Consider the following 24,176-nt stretch of genomic DNA (forward strand, 5'->3'; position numbering starts at 1 on the left):
GCCCCACGCTTCCGTGCCCAGCTGCGTCCAGCTGCGCTCCTGCCTCCCGTGCACCGCGGTTGGCTGCGGCTCGGAGGCCGCTGATTGGCCACCTCGGCCCCGGCGCGGTTCCCGATTGGCTGTGACGCGCGGCCGGGCGAGGCCCCCGCCGGCGCCTCCGCCGCGCCCGGCGCTGAGCGGTCATTGGGCGGCGTGATCTCGCCGCGGTTCCGCGGCCCTGCCGCCGCCGCCGCCGCCGCTGCTAGCAGAGCGCACCGGGCGGGCCGGGCGAGTGGCCATGGCGGGCGCCGAGGACGGGCCGGGTCAGCAGCCGGAGCTCGACGAGGATGAGGCAGCGTATTGCCGGCGCTGGGGCGCGCAGCACGCCGGGGCCCGCGAACTGGCCGCGCTCTATTCTCCAGGTAAGACCTCCGGGCCCCCCCTCTGGGCCTGCAGTCACCAGCCCGGGCTGCGGACAGCGACCCCGGGCTCCCCAGATCGGAACCCCAGCCTCGGGCCCTGATGTAGAACTCCAGCCTTGGCTCCTAAACTTGCACATAGTGTCCCCAAGTCCGGGACCCCACCCCAGGGCCCCTTCCAAGCTCCAGGCAGAGCTCGGGGCACGGGGCTTTCTAGATGCACAGACAATCCCTGTGTCAAGGAACTGCCGTATCAGCTCCCCGGGCCACATACAGAGCTCCCATCGGACCCCCAGATCCGGATCCTAGCCTCAAAGCATCCGCGGCTGCAAAGAGCGCCCCTAGACTTGGGGACCCCCATCCTAGGCAGCCCGTCAGCTGCCTGCACTGCCACTCCCTCTACCCGCCCTCCCCCCCGGCCTCTTATAAGTCACATCCCATCCCAGGTTCCTCAGATCCGGAATTCACACCCTAGGGCCCCATCTGTGCCCCAGCCAGGGCCTGGGCAGCAAACAGTGACCTCACCCACCAAATCTGGGCACGTCAGCCTCTCTGCTCTAGGAACCGCAACTTAGGGACTCCCCGCTACCTAGCGCCCCAGACGCCGCCCTTCCCCCAAGCCCTATTCTGAGCTTCAGTGGCCACAGACCATCCCCTCCCCCAGCAGAGAGGAGCCTCCGCTCTCACTCTATTCCGGTATCCCGGTATCCCGGTATCCCGAGTGGTGAGGGCACTGTAAGTCTTCTAGCTTAAGCTCCTCCCATCTGCAAGCCCCAAGTCCAGCCCTTGCCCCTTTCCCATTGCAGGCATCAGCCCCCTCCATTCTCTAAACCCCACAGCAGTTTAGAGACCTTTGCCGCCTGTTCTGCCCTGGCTCCTTCCCGCTGTGCCTACCATTTATGCTCCAGCAAGCACCGGCAACACCACCTTTCTCTGACTTCCAGTAGAGCCCAGGGAATCTCACTGCGGGGCGGGGGGTGGGGGGGTGCTGCCCCCAGGGGTTAAGGAAGTGCCATGGAGAACTCCAGAGTCAGGTGACTGGGAGCCGCAGGAGGCCCCTCCGCCCCGATGTCGCCATCACACCAAGCTTTGTTTGTCAAACATTCTGACATCTTTTGCCAGGGGACAGCCACCATGCACAGCCCTTGCCTGGGGTGGGCGTGGTTCCACTACCACCTTTGGCTTTCTACCATGACTGGCCGGGGTTTGCATACCATCTCTGCCATTGCTGGCTGTGTGACCTTGGGGCATTTGCTTTCTTGTTGAGTCCTAGATCACCAGAGGCCCTTTCTGGACTTGCAATTCCATGCTCTGGGTGTGGTTGTGTTTTTGTTTGTTTGTTTGTTTTAGTGACTTGGGTACCTGGCACATGATACCTTAGTTTCTTTAGCTTGTTCCCAAAGCACCTAGCCTATGGACCTAAAACCTCCTGCACTCCCTGGGACAGTCTGGGCTTGGCATCCTGACTACTTCTTACTGTGTGACCCGGGCCAAACCACTTTCCCTCTCTGAGCCTCAGTTTTCTCATCTCCAAAATGGACATAAAGTAAAGTTTACCTGTTCCTCCGGTAGTGTTTGGGGGAAGAGGAAATGAGATCGTCCACTTTGATGCAGTGCCTGGCATGCAGTAGGTGCTCCCTATTGCTCCCCCAATAGGCTGGTGTTTCCTGTGAGTCTTGAAGTAAGGCGTTGCACTTCTCTTGTCCAGACTCACCATCTGAGACTCAGGGTAAGGATTCAAAGGCCTCTTCCTTTGGTGTGTCGCTCTGCCCACCTGAGTAAACCCTACCCACTTTCAGCCAGATCATACTCAGGGATTCTGAGCTCCCCCAAGAGACTGATCCTTTCTCCATTCCCCTGATGATTGCATCTTTGTCTGGTTCTGATTGCCCCCAAATGCCCTTCACCCTCTGAAGAACAGCCATGCAGGGCTCTGAGAGTACAGACAAGCCTCCAGATGCCCCCAAATCTTCAGTAAAGGCCTTTTCTCCTCTTGACTCAGAGCTGGAAGGAGGCCAGGTGGTGAAGAGTGAGGAGTGGAGAAGCAGGAGACTGGTCAGACTGGTTTCTCCAAATTTCATAGATCTCCCTCCCTCTGTCTCTGTTCCTTTCCTGTGTGGCCTTGCAGAAGTACCTTGACCTTCTCTGGACCTGACTTACGAAATGAGGAACCAGGCTTGGGGCACCTGGGTGGCTCAGTGGGTTAAGCCTCTGCCTTCAGCTCAGGTCATGATCTCAGGGTCCTGGGATTGAGCCCGGCATTTGAGCCCGGATTGAGCTCTCTCTCTCTCTCTCTGTCAAATGAATAAATAAAATCTTAAAAAAAAAAAAAAAAAGAGGGACCAGGCTCAATACATCTTGTCTGGAGCATCTTTGTCCCGGTCTCCATTCTAGGCCCTGAGGGCAAAGCAGTGAATAAGACAGAAAAAATAGAACTGGCATTTTACTAAGCCCAGTAAATAAGGAGAAGAGATCCCTTGCCCAGTGGTGGCAAGCATTATGGAGAAATTATATAGCAGGAAAGGGGGAAGTGAAGTGTTGTTGGGAGCAGTAACATTTTAGAGGGGCCAGTTAAGGCTTCACTGAATGAGTCATATTTGAACACAGACGTGAAGGGAGGGAGGCCTGAAGATACTTGAGGAGGGATTGGTCCAGACCAAGGACCCAGCAAGTGCAAAGGCCCTGAGGTGGGAGCATGCCCAGAGTGGTTGTAGAACACCAAAGAGTCCCATGGGCTGGGGAAAAATGAACAAGGAGAGAGTAGGAGAAGCTTCTGGGTTCCAGGACTGAATTCTTGATATTCTTGGGGCCAGAGACGGACTGCAATGTGACAGTTGGCAGCAATAATAAGGCAGTTAACATAATTGAGATTTCTTTAGCACTGCTCGTGCTGGAAGCTTCCTTCATGTGATCTCGTTTCGTCCTCACTATAACTGTCTCAGGTGTGCCCTCAGTGCTAACTGCATTTTTTAGGGGAGGAAACCGAGGCTTCCCCCCCCCCCACCACCTCCTGTAGCCTCCTCATGGCCCAGCCCCTACATGTGTTCGTAATGCTTGTCCCATGTGGGATCAAGCCTGCCTCCGCCCCTCCCAGAGGGCAGGGTCAGCAAGGCCAGGACTGCTTGTGTCTGATTTGCCTGGCACTTCATGGGCCCCCTGTCCATCCCGAAGACGTTTCCTGAGGCTTAGCAAAGAGGAGAGCCTTGGCCACAGTCACACACAGCCGGTCAGCGGCGGGGCTAGAACCAGAACACTGATGGAAGGAGGGGGGATGTTCTAAGTTCCGTGTTCTTAGTCTTCACTGTGGAAGGGAGCCAGCCCAGGGTGGGTGTGCAGGAGGGGCCCAGTGTTCCAGGTCAGTGGAGCAGCATGTGTGCAGGGCCGGCGGCAGAGCGCGTGGGCCTGGTGTCTGCGGGGAACTGTGAGTGGTCTGATTGGGGCGGCACGGGGTGGCGGGACCGCCCTATCCTGTGCGCCCCGAGTGTCTGGCCAAGAAGCGGGGGCCTGGTCCTACGAGTCCCTCCTGGGAGCCATGGAGGGTTCCCTAGCCCGCTGCACTCCGGGCTCGGGGTTCACGCAGCAGCCTGCCCTGTGCCAGGATTTGCGAAAGACCTGGCAGGCTTGGCAGGCCTCGTGGGCAAGCCTGGGGGTAAGGCTTCGCACGGCTTCCCAGCAGGTACCCATGGAAACCTGGGTGTGGGTGTGCTACATCTCAGGGGCCCCGGGCTCCAGGGGTGGGCCCTCAGGGCTCACACCAGCCTGGCTCACTACACGTACTTCTGGCCCTGGGGGATACAGGATCTCGTAGCTTGGGGTCCGAGCAGAGATTCAGTCCCCCCAAATGGGCCTGACTGAAGCCAGAGACCCGGGGCCCCTTCCCAAGCCAGGCCTGGTCCCTGCCACTCTGGGCTGAGTTTTCTCTCTCTCTCCCTCCGTCTCCTTCTTTTTCCACTTTGTCTCTCCTCTCTGGCTACACTCTTTGTCTTTTTTCTCTTTGTCTCCCTATAATCTCTCCACGTCTCTGTTTTTCCTCTCTTCCTGTCTCCCCGTTTCTCATTTCTCTGTGTCTCTGATTCCTGTTCTCTCGCATCGGTTGGCCTCTGTCTCTTCCTCTTGTCTCTCTCCGGTTCCTGCCTTTTCTCTACCTTCTGTCCCCGCACCTCCCCGACGCCAAGGGCCATCAGAAGCGCAGGTTATTCAGGGCTTGTCTGACTGAAACGAGGAGAGTCGGGCCTGATGCCAAGCCCTTGGCCGCCGAGGCCTGCCCCCAGGAAAGCAAAGATGGCCGAGGCCTGGCGCCTGGCCTCCCCTGCTCCTCCCAGCCGTCCACAGCCACCACACGCAACAGGCCAACAGGCATTCACTGCCATAACTCGGAGCCCAGATCATGGAACGTGGCCAGACCAGGGGCTGGCTCAGGAAAACAGGGCCCAGCACTCTGCCAGAGGTGGCCCGAGCACTTGTGTCCTAACCAAAGCCCTTCTCTCCCCCTGGACCTCAGTCTACCCATCTGTATAGTGATGCTGCTTACACCCCCTCGCCGTGCAGGCCCTGCCAGGCTGGCTGTCCGTCCGTGCTGTGACTTTGGACTAGTCCTTTAACCCGCTGAAAATGAAGATTTTTTTTACCCTCCGAAAAGTTTTACCCGCTGAAAATTTTTACCCTCAGTATCCTCACCTGGGAAGTGAGATTACATAGCTCATCCCTGGAAGCACTGAGACTTGAGGGAGTGACCTGGTCTCCGGGTCAAAAAGGCCCCCAAAGGAAGCCACCCAATAGGAAGCCACAGGAAAAGAGAAGAGACTGAGCCAAACCAGGAGCTCTTGCCCCCATCCGAAGGGGGTGGGCAGCCCCTGCTACTCAGGCCTGGGGTGCCCAGAGCCTTGTGTTCTCAGGGGAAGCAGGAAATCAGAAATTGTAGCTGATATTTTTTCTTAATGTAGCTTTTTTTTTTCTTTCTTTCTTTTAAGCCGAGAGCAGAATATGCTGGAGGGCACGGGTCTGCGGCATCTCTAACGTGGGCTGCCCCGGCACCCCGGCTGTGCTAGGCCTCGGCGCGTGTCGGCCATTGTTACTGGTACTCCATTGTGTTGCTGTCCCTGCAGTCAGTGGGGGGGCGGGGGGGCAGCCAGGCTGGTGTGGACAAATCCCCTTTTCCTTACCCCTTCCACCTGCCCCCTGCGGGCTTCTGCTTCCGAGTCTCGGGCCCGGGCCACAAACAGGAACCAGAAAGGGGAAGGCCGTGCTGGGCCAGATTACAGTGACCCCAGGTAGAGGCCACTGGAGGAACAGGGTCACGTGGCCCAAGGGAAGTGGCCACTAAGAATTGGGATGCGAGAGGTTCCAGGCTACTTCTGCTGCTGTGGGACTGCAGTCAGGTCCTCGCCCTCGTTGTGCCTCGGTGTCCTCATCTGTACGAGAAGGGGGCCAAGGGGGTGCCACCCTGGGCATGTTCCTTCTCCTCTCTGACCCTTGGTCTTTCCACAGGGTGAGGGGAGGGCCGCTGTGCTGATTCTGGCCTGGGGCTCAGCCTGCTTTTGTATGGCCTGGCCAAGGCTCTTCTCTCTCTCTGAGCCTTTTTCCCTCTCAGGAGCAGCGGAATGCCTGATATTCTCTTCTAAGGTGCTTCGGTGAGGGGCACCCAGAGACAAAGCCTGGCAGTTGTCCTCTAAGATTCTGTTAGATATTTGTTCATTCCACGGGCATTTAGTGAGTATCAGCTCTGTGCCAGGGCCTTGGTGAGCAAGCCAGACATGGTCCTGGGCCTCCTGAGTTCACATTCGGGTCGGGGAGGGTGGATGTCATAGGGGCAGCCCTATGCCGGGAGAGTCCAAGAGTCCGAGGAAGCATCATGGATAGCCTCCTGGAGGTGGAGGCTCCAGGCCGAGGTCTGCAAGGGCATTGCCAGAGTCTGTCTGGATCAGAAGGGAGTGAAGGGAATAGCAAGCATTAAGAAAGGATAGACACTGGGGACGCCTGGGTGGCTCAGTTGGTTGAGCAGCTGCCTTCGGCTCAGGTCATGATCCCAGCGTCCTGGGATCGAGTCCCGCATCGGGCTCCTTGCTCGGCAGGGAGCCTGCTTCTCCCTCTGCCTCTGCCTGCCTCTCTGTCTGCCTGTGCTCGCTCTCTCTCCCTCTCTCTCTCACAGGTAAATAAATAAAATCTTTAAAAAAAAAAAATTAAAATAAAATAATAAAAAAAAAAGGATAGACACAGGAAGAACCCTCTCTCTCTGCCATGTCCCCTTCAGTTGTTAATCACTCACAAGGACCTGCCGGCCGTAGGGTCCTAGTCGATAGCTGACTAGCCAGACAGCCTTATGTTCCTTCCTTGGGACCACTCTGACCCTCTGATCTCTCACCTGCAAAATGGCATCACCTCAGCAGGTACCTGGCACAGAGCCACTGCTTAGTAGATGTTAAACACTGATGATAAGAAAATTATTATCATTAAGGGTCTTCCATGCCCTTGGGACCAGCCGCCTGGGAAAACAATATCCCCAGGGGTCCTAGAGCACAGTCTGCACCACCCACACAATGTTTTCCTTCCTTTTTTTTTTTTTTTAATTTTAATTTTTGATAGTGGAGTGCATTCACAAACACAAAATCCCAAGGGGAGTAAGTGAAAGCCAGTCTTGATGAGGTAGCTTTTTCTTTTCTTGCATAAATGGCTGCTGGTTAGCCCTTGGCTTTCTTGCATTCAACAGTATGTCCTGACATCCTCCATGTCCACATATAGACAGCCGCCCGGGCATTTTTTGCTGGCTGCAAGGATGCCGCAGACCAAATTAATTTGACTGATCCCCCGGGCTTTGGCCACTTGCAGTGTTGAGACCCCCCAAAAGACACCACAGATGGGGCTGCAGTGAGTGAATTGCTTGTCTGAGCTCACATGCCTTTTAAAAATATGTGGCAGGAAATTTAAAAAGATTTCACACCCATGTCCTCATTTCTGGCTTCTCTTGGGAATTAGGAGCTCGGGCACTCTGGGCCCATACTCCCACCTGGCAGGGGGCTGCCCATTAGTGACCCTCCTTCACGAAGGGCATGGGGGCCGCACTCCACGGCCCCCACGCAGCGCGCCTTATCCCATGTCACGTGCCTGGCCCCTCCTCTCCTGTGTCATGCCCCCAGACCCCCCCTGCTTCCAGAAGGAGCCCTAGAAGTGATAACCAGGCCCATTTCTCCTAAACCCGTGACTCGTTGGACCTCTTGCTTAGTGGATATTGGGCAGGATCTGATCCTCTGGGGTTAAAAGGTGTTCGTGGCCTCCATCTCCAAGTAATTACGTACAAAAGGGGACAAGTGATGCCATGGTGTCAGAAAAAGCTCATTAAAGTTCCCTGGAGCGTGTCCACACAGAGCCTACAAGGGCCCAGGAGACAAGTTCTGGTCCCCTCCGCCAAAGAATTGGCCTGTGCAAGGCCAGCTTTGTGGGCCAGTGCCTTGGGCAGACTCTTCCCCTTCTCTGGGCCGCAGTGACCTCGTCTGTGAAATCTTTTGTTCCCAGCAGCGCCTACGTTCAACCTGTGCTTGGTGCGTCAGGCTCTGTGACTGCGGCAGGAGAGCTCATACAGGCCCGGCTCTGTCTGGCTTCAGTCCACAGCCCGGTGGCCTTTGCCGCCCAGGCTGCGCTCACCCCCGGCCTCCTGTCCCCACAGGCAAGCGCTTCCAGGAGTGGTGCTGCGTGGTCCTGTGCTTCAGCCTCATCGCCCACAACTTGGTCCACCTGCTGCTACTGGCCCGCTGGGAGCACACGCCCCTCGTCATGCTGGGTGTCGGTGAGTGCCCGGGGTCCCCAGGGGTCAGGGACCCACCTGCTGTGCACATGCCCATGTGCACATGTGAACCAAAGACATGCCATGGGAACCCCACCTCTGTCTCGGTGACACCTCCATTCCTCCTCTTACTTGGCCAAAACCCTGGGCATCGGCCTCAGTTCCTCTCTTTGTCTTCCGTTCCACATCGAGAACCTCAGCAAATGCCCTTGGCTCTCCTTCCTTCCTTCCTTCCTTCCTTCCTTCCTTTTAATGATTTTATTTATTTGAGAGTGAGAGAGTAAAAGAGAGCACAAGTGGGAAGTAGGAGGGGGGAAGCAGGCTCCCTACTGAGCAGGGAGCCCAATGCGGGGCTTGATTCCAGGACCCCGAGATCACAACCTAAGCTGAAGGAGAAGCTTCGCTGACTGAGCCACCCAGGCGCCCCTTGGCTCTATTTTCAAAATGTACCCAGAATCCAAACATTACCCTCCACCTCCACTCTCCTTGCTCTGGTCCAGCCACTGGCCTCTCCTGCCCGGACTTTTGTGGGAGCCTCTTCCCTGGTCCCCAGCCTTCCCCTTTGCCCCCACTGTCCATACTCACTGGTAGCCAGAAGGATCCCATTAGATCATCAGTAAAGTCACGCTACACCCCCATTCTCTGTATACGTAGAATAAAATACCGACTCCTGAGTACCGCCTGGTCCCAGTTCCTCCTCAGACACCATCTCCCTCTGCTCTTCTCTGGGCATCCTGCTCCCTCCACACAGGCCGCCTCATTGTGTCTCCCCCATGCACTTTTGGACATACTCATATCTCAGGGCCTTTGTACATGCTGTTCCTGTGCCTGGAACTCTCTTCCCATAGACATCTACCTGGTTCACTTCCTCATCCAGGTCTCTACTCAGAGGTCACCTCCTCAGGGAAGCTCTCCCTGATTACCCTTCAAAAATAGAAGCCCTACCATACACCATCCCCTCGACATAATCCATTATACAGTGTATTTATTTGCTCAGTACCTGTCTCCCTCCACTCAAATCTCAGATCCCCGAGAGCGGACATTCTTTTTTTTTTTTTTTTTTTTTTTTTTTTATTTGACAGACAGAGATCACAAGTAGGCAGAGAGAGAGAGAGAGGAGGAAGCAGGCTCCCTGCTGAGCAGAGAGCCCGATGCGGGACTCGATCCCAGGACCCTGAGATCATGACCTGAGCCGAAGGCAGTGGCTTAACCCACTGAGCCACCCAGGCGCCCGAGAGCGGACATTCTTGTGTGTTCCCTGCTGCAGGCTCAGCCCCAAGCAGGCCTGGCACACAGTAGGTACTCGATAAATACTTACTGAATCAGGGAACAAAGGAATGAGCAGCCGCAACTTACAGAACCTGCCCATGCTTCCCATTGGTCAGGCCTCCCCTGTCCACAGCTGGGGAGCCAGATGCCACACTTGTCCTCATTTTCCAGACGAACAAACTGAGGCCCAAAGAAGGGCCAGCTGGCGTCACACCTCAAGCCAGCATAACCTAGTTCTTCACTCACTGTCTCCACCCCCAAGTCCCGGAGGGACTCCTTTCCTTCCTGTCTGCGCACTGGTCTCCCCTCTGCCCTCGAACTCAGGCTCTCCTCCCCTCCCCTGCCCCGGGTGCCCAGGCAGAGGGGGCAGCTGTGCCCTTGGTCTGTCCTCCTGGCCCTCCCCAAGTGTTCAGCTCCTGCAATCTCATTAAAAACACTCTGGCCGCCTAAGCCAATAGTGCTCAGGCTGGCTAACGGAGCCATCTGGGTGTGCGTAGGGTGGGTCTGTGTAGGGGGGCAGGGGGGCTGGGCCAGCTGGGGGAGAGGGAGTTAACCCATCCGGTGCCGGGGAGCCTGGGCCCCCCTTGGGAGCCACACATGTCCCCTTTGCCCCGGGGTAAGATGGACCTCCCCTGCAGCCTCTCTGCCTCCAAGCACTGCCTTCAGGGGCAGGAATGTGGCCGGCGTGAGCCCTGTTGCCCCATCTGGGGGTGGTTAGGAGCAGACCCTGGGTTTCTGTCCCAGCTCTCCTGCCCTGTGGCTGTGGGGCTTTGGGCAGGTGTGCTTGCATCTCTGAGCCTCGTTTTCAATATTTCTATGCTGGGGCTGCTCGGGGTACCTGCCTCCTCGGGCTATCCCAAGGCCAAAGTGCAGCTGCATGTAGCTGCCAAGGGACCGGTGACAGAGCAGAGGTGGGGAGGCGGCCCCCGACGTGCTACTGTGCTCAGCAGTGGATATTTCCCAAGGGCCTACTGTGCTCCGAGCCACACACTGGGTGCTTTTAACTCAATTCTCTGAGAGGCTGGGTGACTTGCCAGTTGGCCCTCCCCGGGGCAGCCGCGGAGTCTGGGGTCATTTGCCCAGACATTCCTGGCTCTCAAGCCACAGCCTCTCCCAGCGGGGCCGTCCAGCCGGCGGTTAGCACCTGGAGGAGAACATGTCAGAGCCCTGATGTGTGTCCCAGGCAGGTCACCGCCTCCTTTCCCTGGTTGGGATCAGAGCTTCCAGTCCCTGGCTCAGGAGCTCTCTGGCTGTCCAGTCACCATAGGTGATACCAGTTCCCCCATCCCACACCTTTGCCTCTGGGAGATAAGAGCAGACAATCTCCTGATAGTGATGTTTGCACAGTCCCTAATCGATTTAAGTAGCCACCCTGATTTGTGTGTTAACACGCAGGAGGCCAGGCACCATGCCAGTCTGCAGAGCTTACCTCTGGCCCAGCGCTATCTCCCCAGAGGCTCCAGTGCCTCTGGCAGGCCCTGGAAACCAGGAGAGGCGGAAGCATGAAAAGGTGCCCAGTTAATCAACACGGGCCGATGATGCAATGCTGGGAAGCAAAACGAAGATAAGAGAACAGGCAGGGAAGGCCTTTCTGGAAAAGTGGCATTTGCTGGGAGACCTGAAGGAGGTGAGGGAGGAGATTGGACAGATATCTGGGGGAGGGGTCGCAGGGAACAGCAGGTGCAAAGACCCAGAGGCTGGTGTGTGTCCAGGGAACCGACAGGAAGCCAATGTGGCTGGAGAAGGCTGATCTGAGGAGAAGTAGTTGGTGGCAGCTCAGAGAGGTGGAGGAGCGGGGTGTAGACAGCAGGACTGTGGTCTAGACTCGGAGTTTTCTTCGGTGGGCCATGAGGGGCCACTGATGAGCTACAGGGAGGATGGATGGGGGTGGGAGGGCTGGAGAGAGGCGAGCATGGTGGCCCAGACCGGGTAGGGCAGTGGAGGTGGTGAAAAACCATCAGATTTCCGGCAAGCTGTGCGAGGCGAGCAGCCAGAGGGCCCCGTCAGCTCGGTGGTGGAGGTGAGGAGGGCCTGTCCGTGGTAATTCTCAGGCTTGGATGGAAGGGCCATTAACAGAGGTGGGAAGAGGCAGCTTGGGGGGAGATGCTTGAGCTGCCTGCCTGAGAGCCCCGGGCGAGGTGCCAAGCACAAAGTTGGAAATCGGAGTCTGGAGTCCAGGAAGGGGGCCAGGGATAGAAATCTGGGGGTCCTCGCAGTAGAAGAGGTGTCAAGCTCAGATGCTGGCGGAGTGCCCCCAGGGGATGGTACAGGCTGAGAAGAGGCCCAAGGCCCTGGTGCCTCCAGGCTGGTGGGGGAGGAAGAAGAGCCAGCCAAGGGGTGGGCAGGATTACAGAAGGCAGGAGGAGAATGTGTCTCCAGAAGATTGGGGGGTCCACTAGGAGCGGCTGCGGAGCAAACCAGCAGGATGGGGCAACGAGGGGACCACCGGATTTGGCCACATGGAGGCCATCAGGGACCTTGACAAGGACAGTATTGTTCTCAGCAGAAGCGTGAACAAATGATTGTCCCTGGGAGCCTTGAGCTGTTTGCTGAGCGTGGGCGCTAGAGAGCTGGCCCTTGAGGACTGAGTAGGAGTTTCTGGTGGACTAGTAGAGGGGAGGGCGTTCTAGGCGAGGGAGCACAGTGAATGCAAGGACTGGTGTGGAAGTCAGAGGTTACCCGGCCTCCGGTCAGGTGAGGAGTCAAGCTGAAACCTGGGAAAAGGTGATGAAGCCGGGATTTGTGAAGCCGGGATTTGGCCCAGGCCCCTGTGGAGCAGCCGGCCTTCAGCTGATGGCGTTTTTCTTTTTTCTTTTTCTTTTTTTTTTTTTTTTAAGATTTTATTTATTTGGGGGCGCCTGGGTTAAAGCCTCTGCCTTCGGCTCAGGTCATGGTCCCTGGGTGCTGGGATCGAGCCCCGCATTGGGTTCTCTGCTCAGCGAGGAGCTTGCTTCCTCCTCTCTCTCTCTGCCTGCCTCTCTGCCTACTTGTGATCTGTCTGTCAAATAAATAAATAAAATCTTTAAAAAAAAAAAAAAGATTTTATTTATTTGTCAGCGGGAGAGAGAGCAGGCAGGGGAGTGGCATGCAGAGGGAGAAGCAGGCTCCCTGCTGAGCAAGGAGGCTGATGCAGGCTGGATCCCAGGATGTGGGAATCATGACCTGAGCCAAAGGCAGACACTTAACCAATTGAGCCACCCAGGTGTGACCACATCTGTCTTAGCTGCTCTCCCTGTCTCCATGCCAGGCCTTGAAATTGGAGGGGACTAACCAGGCACAGCTGGCTGACCTGTGGCCACGTGAAGGTCCCACCTGGTGGGTCAGGGTAGCCCGGAATGAGTCCCGTACCCTATTCCAGTGTCCTGCACATGGGGTGCTGACCAGCCCCAAGCTGCCCCCAGAAGGAGCCAGCTCCAGCTACTGCCTCCTACACTGGGACAAAGACGCCCTGTGTGTTTGCCTCGCCACCCCTGCCCCCATCACAGCCTCTTCAGGCAGCAGGCCAGGAGTCCTGGAGTCACTGCTCTTGAAACAGCCTCTTGCACAGGCCCGGGGCTCACAGAGTCTAAGGATGCGGTGTGCTCCTCTCCAAAAATAATTCCTGACATCTGTCCAAAGCACACATCCCTCCCTGCCTGGGAGCCTGCCAAGGCCAGGTGCTGGTCATTTGACAGATGACAAGACTGAGGCCTGGGGAGGGGGGTAACACCTAAGCTACTAACTAGGGCCACTCCTGGGAGCGTTAACCATGTCCCAGCAACTGACTTTATGAGCATCAGCCCAGTTCATCAACTGATTGTGCTTAAGGAAAGTAAGTGCTATGAACGTACCCATTTCTCAGACCGGGATGTGAAGGCTCAGCATCATTGGGAACTGCCCTCACGATCATCCCTGGCTACTCACCTGCAGCCCCAACCGCCCTGACCCTCTGAGTCTGGAAAAGTCAGGATGGATTGGGCCCTATCGCTGTGGACGTGAACTAAGATGATGCAGTTTTTCAAAAACAGAGTTTATTTACTAAAAGTTTTAGATTTACAGAAAATGAGCAGGGAGTACGTAGAGTTCCCACACAGCCCCTGCCCCCAGTTGCCCTTACTGTTAACATCTTAGATTTTACATTAGTGTCTGGACATTTGTTATAGTCAAGATACCAATACGGATACATTTATTATGAATTAAAGTCCATCGCTTATTCCGATTTCCTTAGTTTCAACCCAATGTGGCCTTTTTCTGTTCCAGGATCCCATCTAGGATCCCACTCACATTTATGTATCATGTTCCTGTAGGGTCCTCTTGGTTGTAACAGTTTCTCAGACTTTCCTCGTTTTTGGTGACCTTGACAGTTTTGAGGAGCCCTGGTATCTCATAGGCTGTCCCTCGATGGGAATGAGAGAGCCCGCATACATGCAGTGGGGAGGAGCAGAGGGAGAGGGAGAAGCAGAGAGCCCGATGCGGGGCTCGATCCCAGGACCCTGAGATCATGACCTGAGCTGAAGGCAGACGCTTATTAACCCACTGAGCCACCCAGGCGCCCCCATTTTTAACATCTTTGATGCAGGGCCTGGCACACAGGGAGAGCTCTGTAAGTGGTAGCCACTATCATAAATACTGTTTTTCTCTTATTTTCATTATTATCATTCTTGTCATCTGTAAGGATTAAATGCTTATGACGATTAAGGAGATAAGATGTGTAACCGGCTTAGGACTAGCCTTGGTCCAGTTTAGGGATTAAGAGAGATAAAACATTTAAGGTGCTGGCACAAGGCCTGGCACCTGTAAGTGCTCCATAAATGTTGAGTGAGAACAAATACGTAGCTGGCGTCTCGGCCCCTGAGGCAGTGCAGGCATGTGTCTGCCCACAGGCTTGCGTGTGAATGTTCACAGCCTCGACTCCTAGCAGCTGCACCTGGAAACCACCCAGATGTCCAGCAGCTAAAAATGCCCCATGGCACATCCCAACTATGGAATATGGCTCAGCAGGAAAAAGGATGTGCTGTGACAGATAAAGCAGGGCGATGTGACCCAGCACCTGCCTGGGAGGGTGGCTTTAGCCAGGAGTCTGTGGTGATGTTTGCCCCGAGCCAAGGAGGACTAGCCCCCCTCCCCTTGCTGGGGATCTTCAGGGAGAGATGGAGTATGACATAGGGGAGCAGCAAGGGAAGAAGCCCTTGGCTTGGGGCCACCTGGGTGGCTCAGTCGGTGAAGCGACTGCCTTTAGCTCAGGCCATGATCCTGGAGTCCTAGAATCGAGCCTCGAGTCCTGCTCTGTGCTCAGCAGGGAGTCTGCTTCTCCTTCTCCTTCTGCCTCCTCCTCCTCCCCACTGCCACCACTGGTGCTCTCTCTCGCTCACTCTCAAATAAATGAATGAAATTTAAAAATAAATAAAGATTTTATTTATTTGAGAGAGAGAGAGAGAGAGAGCACAAGTGGGGGGGTGGGAGAGAGAGGAAGAGGGGGAGGCAGACTCCCCACCAAGCAGGGAGCAAGACCCTCGGGTCAGGACCTGAGCTGAAGGCAGTCACCCAACTGCCTGAGCTACCCAGGCGGCCCTAAATAAAGTCTTTTTTTTTTTTTTTTAAGATTTTATTTATTTATTTGACAGAGAGAGAGAGAGCAAGAGAGAGAACACAAGCACGGGGAGCCGGAGAAGCAGGCTTCCTGCTGAGCAGGGAGCCCGATGCGGGGCTCCATCCTAGGATTCTGGGATCATGACCTGAGCCAAAGGCAGACACTTAACAATTGAGCCACCCAGGTGCCCCTAGCCCTAAATAAAATTTTAAAGGAAAAAAAAAAAAAAAAGCCCACTCCCCTAGCCCAGGTGTCATCGAGGAGCAGGACTGCCCAGCCTGGACAGCACCTAGGGGTTTTTCAGCAGCCTCCACAGTGTCCCAAGGCCCTGGTCCCCTGTCACCAAGGAGGTAAGGACCCCAGCAGAACTCAGAGAATCCCTAAAAGGTTCCTGGTTTGTCTCAGATTTCACAGGAAGAACCAGCCTGGGAAGGAGGAAGGGAAGGGTTTGTACCGCCCCTCGAAACTGCATTCGTGGCCTGCATGGTTCACAGCTTGCCCCCACCCCCTCCTATCACCCTGCTCCAGGGGACAGTGAGCTCAGTGTCTGCTGCGTCCCTGGCTCTAGAGCTTAGCACACAGTAGGTCCTCACCAAATGGTGCTTGATAGACAAAATGATTGAAGAATGATTGATCTGCTTGCTGTGTGCCAACCACTGTAGTTAGTGGTTTGCACTGATTCACTCCAGGAATGTTTACTGAACCCCCTACTAAGGGCCAGGAACTGGGCCAAAGCCATAAACAAAGTCTAAAACCCTTGCCTTTGTGGAGTTGACATTCTTGAGCGAGGGAGACCATGAGCAAACAGAGGATAAGTGCATGGAGAGAAAGGAAGGAGACAGGAGATGCTGGAAGCTGGGGGTGGTGATAATTTTAGATCAGGTGTCTCCAGCAGATGTTTGACAAAGCCCTGGAGGAAGTGAAGGAGTGTGCTGCACCACACCTGGGGAAGGAACATTCCAGGCAGAGGGAACAGCAAATGCAAAGAGAGAGAGAGAGATGCAGAGGCGTGTGAGGGTATGCAGAGGGAGAGGGAATAAGCCAGGAGGGCTGAGAAGGCAGTGAGCAGGGAGAGTAATGGGGGACGGCACTGGGGTGCTTCCTTGTACAGGCAGTGGGCCAACCTGCCTCAGTTTCCCCCCGTGTGCAGGGGAAGTAGATTTGGACCTCAAGGCAGGTTAAGAGCCCCTCTGTGCCACTTGCCATCTTTGTGCCCTCTGCCTAGTCCCTTCTGTTCTCCAGGCCTCCCATTTCCGCCTCTATAAGGAGAGTGTGAGGATGGTACCAACTTGGAATAGACTGTGGGACCCCACTGAGATCAACATGCAAAGAGCTTGTGTCTGGTACCGAAAGTGCTCAATAAATGACAGCTGCTTTTTTTTTTTTTCTTTTTTGTGATGACCATTCCCATCCACCTAGGGGAAACTAGGACACAGAGAGGTTCAGTATCATGCCCAATATCACACAGCTAGTGAGAGACAGCTAGGATTTAAGTCCAGATCTGACACCTCTTAACCTCTGTATTATACTGAGCCCTCAAGTGAGTGAACGGTGTTGGGGTCTTTGAGGGAACCCCAGTCCAGTTCCAAACACATTGAGAACAAAGTCAAGGAAAAGGCTGCCAGAGACCAAATCGTGACATTTATTGTGATAAAAGCCAGGGAGGAAGGCGTGGCTCCCGTCTACACCTGAGGTGTTTCCCAACACCAGATCCCAGAAGGATACTTCCGTCTAGTCACTGGCAGCACTGGAAGAGAGCAGGCTTCCCTCTGTAGTGCCTGGGGGCCAGAGAGAAGCGCACAGTCAGCGCCTAACAGGGAAAAGTTGAGTTGATCTGCTCATGCCCAGTTAATGTCCTCCAGACTCCCCGAGCAAATGAGTCCCCACATATCCCCGGGCAGAGCATTAAAGGGACAAGAGTGTTACACCTAAGGCTCCATTCAGAGGGGAAAAAGCAACCCAGGTAGAGAAGGGACATCATCCCCTATAACAAATGAGTGAGTGAGCAAGCAGGCGAGTGAACAAGGGGCTCCCGACAGTGGGGTGGAGGGCAGGACTGCCCCTTGGGGTCCCCCACCCCTACCTCACCCTCCTCTTGTCCACAGTTGCAGGAGCTCTCATTGCTGACTTCTTGTCTGGCCTGGTGCACTGGGGAGCTGACACTTGGGGCTCTGTGGAGCTGCCCATCGTGGGGAAGGTACGTACCGTTGACCCAGCCCTGCCACCCCAAGGGGTTGGGCTGTCTGACCTTGGGTGAGCCCCCACCCTCTCAGAGCCTCCCATTTCCCTGTTTGAAAGAAAGAAACCATCATTCCCATCTGACCCCATGCCCCTCTTCTGGGACGAGAACAGACTAGAAAACCCCCTGGGATTTTCTGGAAGCAAAAGCATGAAGCCTGGGAGAGTCAGAAAGATTTGAACCCCCTGAATTTGGGGGCCATATCTTGTTCTCCTTTGCCAGCCCTGGTGTCCCTGTTTGTTTAATTGAACTTAACCTTCTGTCAGGTTCCTTTGGTTGTAACAAAGTCCAGTACAAGCTGGCTTAACCAAAGGTCGTCATTCATGTAACTGAACAGTAGAGTAGAACCAAGGTAAAGCGTTGCCGGGTCCAGTAGGACAAACCCAGCAGTCCAGTCATACCGTGTTCTCCTGATTCTTTCTCCACGTCTCCCTCCGCTTTACTCTCTATTGGCTTCGTTGTCACCTAGGCTTTTCCTTCAACCTACCAGCTTGGCCCTGTAAGTGGAAGAACTCTCCTTTCCCACAGTTAGAGCCAAAGTCCCATGGCTCCCTCCCACTGGCCCAGCGGAGGTCACATGCCCATCCCTGTCCTGCACCGTGGCAGAGAAATGCTCAGATTGGCCGGGCCAGGATCACGTGCTCACTTTTTTTTTTTTTTTTAAAGATTTTATTTCTTTATTTGGCAGAGAGAGAGAGAGATCACAAGTAGGCAGAGCCGCAGGCAGAGACAGAGGGGAAGCAGGCGTCCTGCTGAGCAGAGAGCCCAATGCGGGGCCGGATCCCAGGACCCTGAGATCACGACCTGGGCCGAAGGCAGCGGCTTAACCCACTGAGCCCACCCACGTGCCCCTCGCGTGCTCACTTTTAACTAGGGGGTTAGTTAGTTGGTTGGTTGGTTGGTTAGTCAGCCCCATCGGAACAGCATGTACCAATACAAGAGGAAGATGGGGAGACAGTTACCAGGAGGGGCGTGGCTGTGGGGGAGAAAAAGAAGGGAGGCCTGCCTGCCACTGTGAGAGCCGTCCTCAGCTGTATCAGAGTGGAGAAGAAAGGTGGGGATTGTCTGCAACTCCCCTCCCACCTCGGAGGGGGAGACTGAGGCCCTCAGGGGGCAGTACCATCCTGGGGTCCCGGCCGTCATTAGGACTGTCTTCTGCCAAAGCTGTTTAGGCCTGGACCCTGAAGGCCGGGTGGGTTCCACGTCGGCAGCATGGTGGAATGTTCTGGCATCCCAAAGGCCAGGAGGCGAGCCTGAATCTGGTGTGCCCAGGAGGTGGTGGAGAGGGGCTGGCCGCCACAGGCCAACTGGTCCCATCTGTCCCTTCTCTGGCCCCCACCCCCACCCCAGGCTTTCATTCGACCCTTCCGAGAGCATCACATCGACCCCACAGCCATCACCCGACACGACTTCATCGAGACCAACGGCGACAACTGCCTGGTGACCCTGCTGCCCCTGCTGAACATGGCCTACAAGTTCCGCACCCAGAGCCCCGGTGAGTGTGCCAGCCGGCGGTGCGGCCAGAAAACACTTTTAGTTACTGTCCTGTAAAATTGGAGTATATAAAAATCTGTGTTCCCAGCTTCTCTTGGACAATCTGCTTTGGCCATCCTGGGTCCTTGTTCCCATTTGGCTTCACGAGGCAGGAGCCGTGGCCGCCATCTTTAGACGGTCCCCATGACCCCCTGCTGCCCGACCCCTGCCTACCTTGCTCCTGGGCATGGCCTGCCAGACCCTGAGGGCCGCTGGCTTGGCTGCCTTGGCTTAGTAATTAGAATACAGCCTATGAACTCGGGAAGTTCTGAGTTCTGATCTCTCCCTGCCTGTTTGGGGGAAGAAAGAAAGTCATTTTCACCTCAGTGAGCGGCAGTTATCTGTCAAGTGCGCGGGGTGGGGGGCGGTGGTAAGTACTTTCCCTGTGCCAGGTCTTGTTCTAACAACTTGACACCTCGTGGATCCTTGGAGCAACCCCTCCCCCTGTGGGTAGATGTGAGGAGTTTCTGTGGTACAGTGGCCGCTGCAGTGCCCGCCCATATCCTCTTACACAGGCAGGCGCCCATCCCCCAGTTGCCATCAGTGGTGGCTGCTCCCAGCTGGCCCTTCTGAGAACTGCCAGAGTAGGTCCCACCTCTCCCCTCAGGATAAGTCTGAAGCCTAAGTCTATGGGGCGCCTGGGTGGCTCAGTGGGTTAAAGCCTCTGCCTTCGGCTCAGGTCACGATCTCAGGGTCCTGGGATCGAGCCCCGCATAAGGCTCTTTGCTCAGTTGGGAGCCTGCTTCCCCTCCTCTCTCTCTGCCTGCCTCTCTGCCTACTTGTGATCTCTCCCTCTGTCAAATAAAGTAAAATAAAATAAAAATCTTTTAAAAATAAAAATAAATAAAGCCTAAGCCTAAAGTGACAGGAAAAACCTACAGAAGACCAGCCCTCTCACCTCTGGGTGGGACCAACTCTATGAAGTCATTAACCCTCCAGTGCTGCCCCCCAGGATCAGGCTGAGACAAGACTCCCCTAACCCCAACACTGCTTAGCTCTCCCCCTGCTTCCCTTACCCCCTCAGATGTTTTTCTGAACAGAGGACGCCTCTCCCATTCCTCCTCATATAAATTCTGAGCATGTGAACCCTTGTCTCAGGCTCTGCTTCTACGGAACCTGGACAAAGACTTACTCCCATTTTACTGATGACAAGGTTGAGACTCAAAGAGGCAGAGGCACTGACCCAAGCTCATATAGCCAAGAAATGTCAGAGCACGGACCTGAAGCCGGCTCTGCCTGACTCCAGAGCCCACATCCGTAATGTTTCATCCACTGACTCCATTATCTGCCCACTGAACAGAAGAGAAGACTGAGGCCCAGAGGGGAGTCTGAACTTGCCTGAGACCATTGGCAGGGGCAGGGGGGCGGGGAGAGTCCAGGGAGCTGCCCCAGGGCAAGCGGTAAGGGCCAGGCTGGTGGTGGCCCCGCCCTGTGACCACCCAATGGCCCTGTGTGCACCCCATTCTCCCCGCCCTGCAGAAGCCCTGGAGCCGCAGTACCCCTGGGAGTGCTTCGTCTTCTGCCTGATCATCTTCGGCACCTTCACCAACCAGATCCACAAGTGGTCCCACACGTACTTTGGGCTGCCACGCTGGGTCACCCTCCTGCAGGACTGGCACATCATCCTGCCACGCAAACACCACCGCATCCACCACGTCTCCCCCCACGAGACCTACTTCTGCATCACCACAGGTGCGGCTGCAGGGTGACCTGGAATAGGCCATCCCCACCCCCCACCTCGCTGTGGCTTCCTCCTCGGGGTCAGGAGGGCAGAGGTCACAGGAGGAGGTGCTGGAATCCTTGTCCAGCAGGAACTTGCTCTTACAACACGCACAGACCTACTATGTGCCGAGCAGTCTAGGTGCAGAGGACACGGCAGTGCAAGGGAGCCAACCTTCCCCACTCCCCCCTCCCACCTCGTGGGCTGGGATTCCAGCCAGCCAGCTGGCAAATACTTGCTGAGCACCCACTGTGTGCCCCACACTGTCCTGGGCTTAGAACACAGCACTAAACAGACACAGGCACAAATCCCTGCCTTGGTGGGTTCCCATGCTTGTAGGGGACATGCCAGACCGTACGTAAGTAGTACATTTAACTATGCCAACTGCTCTGGAGCAGAATAAAGCAAAGGGTAGGAGAAGGAAATGGGGGCCTTCACCCTTGAGAGAAGGCGGTGAGGGCCTCCCTGAGAGGTGACATTTGAGCTGGGGGACAAAACAATGCAGATCTGAAGGAAGAGCGCGCCACGCCACAGAGAGCAGCAGGTACAAAGTGCCTGAAGGAGGAACGCACATGCCTGGTTGGTTTGAGGAACAGCAAAGTGGTTCGTGTGACTGGAGCGAAGGGCATCGGGGGCAGAGGAGAGGGGGAGATGACTGAGTCTAGATAAGAGAAATGTCCCCCCTATGGGGGGCAGAGCGAGGTGAAGGGCAGAGAGTCATGGAGTGAGGAAGCAGCAGTAGCTGTTTATAGAAGGAGGTGAGGAATCCGAAAACAAGTGTGAGAGGGACCTGACCGCCAAGTCAGGACAGACCAGAACAGCAAGTGCAAAGGCCCTGAGGCAGGAGCATGCCTGGTGTGGCTGAGGAACAGTCAGGAGACCCACATGCCATTGGTTGTTCACGGACTGGTACCAAAGATAAACGGGGCTGGTCTGCCGGGGCCAGCTGGCGTCCAGCTTAGGTGTGGCAGAACTGCTCTTGGCATCTGACGGCAAGTCAGGCCGGCATTGGCTCTTACGAGTCTCACAGACCTGACTGGGTGTCCTTTTTCTTCCCACAAGATGGGGCCCGCAGCCCCCTCCTTAGGTGCCACCTTCCCCCGCTGGGCTGTGAATGGCACTGTGGCAGGCGCCAGGTGCTTGCTCTGTCAGAGGGCCTGAATCACGCACAGCTCCTGGTTTGCACAGGGAGCAGGGGGCGTTGCCTTTCTGGAGGCAGAGCAGAGAACCACAAGAAATATTGTTTTGTATGTCTGAAAGTCATGTTCTTTAAGGGCAGGGGGAAGGGTTAGAATTTAGGCTGTTGAGATCAGGTCACTGCTCAGCCAGGCCTAGGATCCCTCCTGGTTTGGCTGCCCACTCGGGAGACTCCACTCCAAGCCAGTCTTCACATCTGGAAAATGGGATGAATAGTACCTACCTCATGATTAGGGGCGGCGGGGATGCTGTAATAGAAAGTGGGATTGTAAGCAGCATTTCTGGAGCTTCTACTCTGCACCATTGGGATCCCCAGTGGGAAAACCTGGGGTTTCTGCTGTGTGGAGCAGGACATTCTAGTTGGGAGTTGCAGAGAAAAACCAACACAACATGGGAAGGTGGTGAATTAGAAGGTGGAGAACGGTTATAGGTTATCATAAAAGCTATAACAAAACAAAAGAGGGTGATGTGTCAAGGAAGGCTTCCTGGAAGAGGTGGCAGGTAAGCCCAGTGATAAGAAACGCTGCCCCTGTGCGTGGCATATACTAAGCACAGGGTAAGAAAGTGAATGAGTGAGAGGAGAAAGGCATGTCTGAGCAGCCCCGAAGCCCATTAGTGGGAGGTCCCCATCCCCAGACTCCCTGGTCAGCCCTTGTCCCCTGCCCTGTGCAGACTTACTCCTAAGTGTTCCCGCCCCAGGCAAAGCCAGCCCTTTCCTTCCATTTCCTCGACTGCTGCTCAACCCTCCAGTGCCCTCTTTCCACTGCAGGTTGGCTCAACTACCCTCTGGAGAAGATAGGCTTCTGGCGACGCCTGGAGGACCTCATCCAGGGCCTGACCGGCGAGAAGCCTCGGGCAGATGACATGAAATGGGCCCAGAAGATCAAATAGCTCCTCTGAGCCTGCCACCTTATTGCCAACCTTCCCCAGCCCCCCCAAACCGAAGCCATCTGCCAAACTCCAGCCTCCTCGTGCTGACCCCTCCAGATGGAGAGGACGCCTCCTGGGCTGGGCCCGGGCACCCCCCAGCCCACTCCTTGTGACACAGAATACTTGAGCCACTGATTTTTCATTTCCTTTTTTTTTTTTTTTTTCATTTTCTTTCCTGGGCCCCTCCCCAGCCACCTGAGCTGCTCTGTCTCCAAGCCTGCCTCTGCAGAAAAAGGAGCTCCACCCTGCCAGCCATTCCTTGGGTAGAGGGGGAGCTCACCCACTCCCTGTCCTCCTCCATGCCCCCCGCCTCACTGGGCAGCCCTTCAGCGTGGCTGGCACTGGGGCCATGGAACTGTCTTCTCTGTCTTGTTTGCCCCAGTGGTCTAGGAGCTGCCCCAGGCACCACCTTCGGCCTGGCCTGTCCACCCAAGGATGGCCCAAGTGCAGCAAGCGGCTGAGGGCAGCCAGCCAGAAGAGGCAGGAATCCCCTGCCCAAGCCTAGACCTCCTCCCCCGTCCCCTCCCCAGCTGCCCATGGGATTCCAGCCAGAGCTGATATTTCTAATCAGAGGATGTGTTCACAGAGCGCAGCCCCTGCAAAGGGTCCTGGTCTTTGGGAAGGGGATACAGAGTCCCCTCTGGCTAGGGGGATGTCCGAGAAGGAAGTAAGGGGCTTTTTTGTTTTGGTTTTTTTTTTTTTTTTTTTTAAAGGTGCTTGCTTGTTTAATGTAAATAATAGAAAGCCTTAATATCTTTTCTGTAACACGGAGTAATATTTTAATGTCATGTTTTGGATGTACATAATATATTTATAACAAAGCAGCAAGAGTCTACTTATCCTCAGCTGCCTCGTGTTTCCTGGTTGGCTGGTGGGGAAGGGGGGTGGTTAAGGATCCTGGAAGGTAAGGCCCCACCCCTATCCCATTCCTAGCTCCCCGCTTCCCGTCTTGGGCTCAGAATGGGAGCTTCGTCACCTGAGACAGTGAATCAGTGTTGCCATCTGCTCCAGACACTTTTGGAGGGGACCCACGGCTGGATGAGGAATGTTCTTCCTGCAGGAGATCATGAGGGTAGAGCGATGAAGGCAGATCCCTATTAGTGAATTCCTTCAGGAGATGTTCTTGGCATGTGCCGGGCTCTGACCTGGACACTGGGGCACACAGCAGTCAACAAACAGACAAGGACTTAACCCTGGTGGAGTTGACCTCCCGAGGAGACAATAAACATAAATAAATGCACATGTACATTCAGATGGTGATTTGTGAAGAAAATAAAAAATAATGTATCATATTGGAAAAGCAGGGTGGGGTAGGTTTGGCAGGGTGGTCAGGGAGGGTCTCTCCAAGGAGGGACATTGAACCTGAAACCTGTGGGAGAAGATGGAGCCAGCTGGGGGAAGAGGCCGGCAGACTGGATGGCAAGTGCAAAGGCCCTGAGGCAGAAACAAGTTTGAGGTTTTTAAAAGACAGTGGGCCGGACTGGAGTGAATATTGGGAAAGTGGAAGATAAGGTTGGAAAATTAGGGACTTATTACCTGGAGCC

General features: G+C 55.4%; 1 protein-coding gene across 1 annotated transcript; it reads left to right on the forward strand.

Annotated features, from left to right (window-relative positions):
* Positions 1-230: 230 nt before the first annotated feature.
* On the forward strand, positions 231-23,460 carry LOC122915980 (plasmanylethanolamine desaturase). Its single transcript, XM_044262846.1, has 6 exons — positions 231-401; positions 8,059-8,178; positions 17,119-17,210; positions 18,603-18,747; positions 20,265-20,477; positions 22,472-23,460. Exons 1-6 carry the CDS (start codon positions 278-280, stop codon positions 22,591-22,593), a joined length of 816 nt encoding a protein of 271 aa, XP_044118781.1. The 5' UTR covers positions 231-277; the 3' UTR covers positions 22,594-23,460.
* Positions 23,461-24,176: the final 716 nt, after the last annotated feature.

This window comes from Neovison vison, chromosome 8 (genome assembly GCF_020171115.1).
Source record: "Neovison vison isolate M4711 chromosome 8, ASM_NN_V1, whole genome shotgun sequence".
Lineage (NCBI taxonomy): Eukaryota > Metazoa > Chordata > Mammalia > Carnivora > Mustelidae > Neogale > Neogale vison.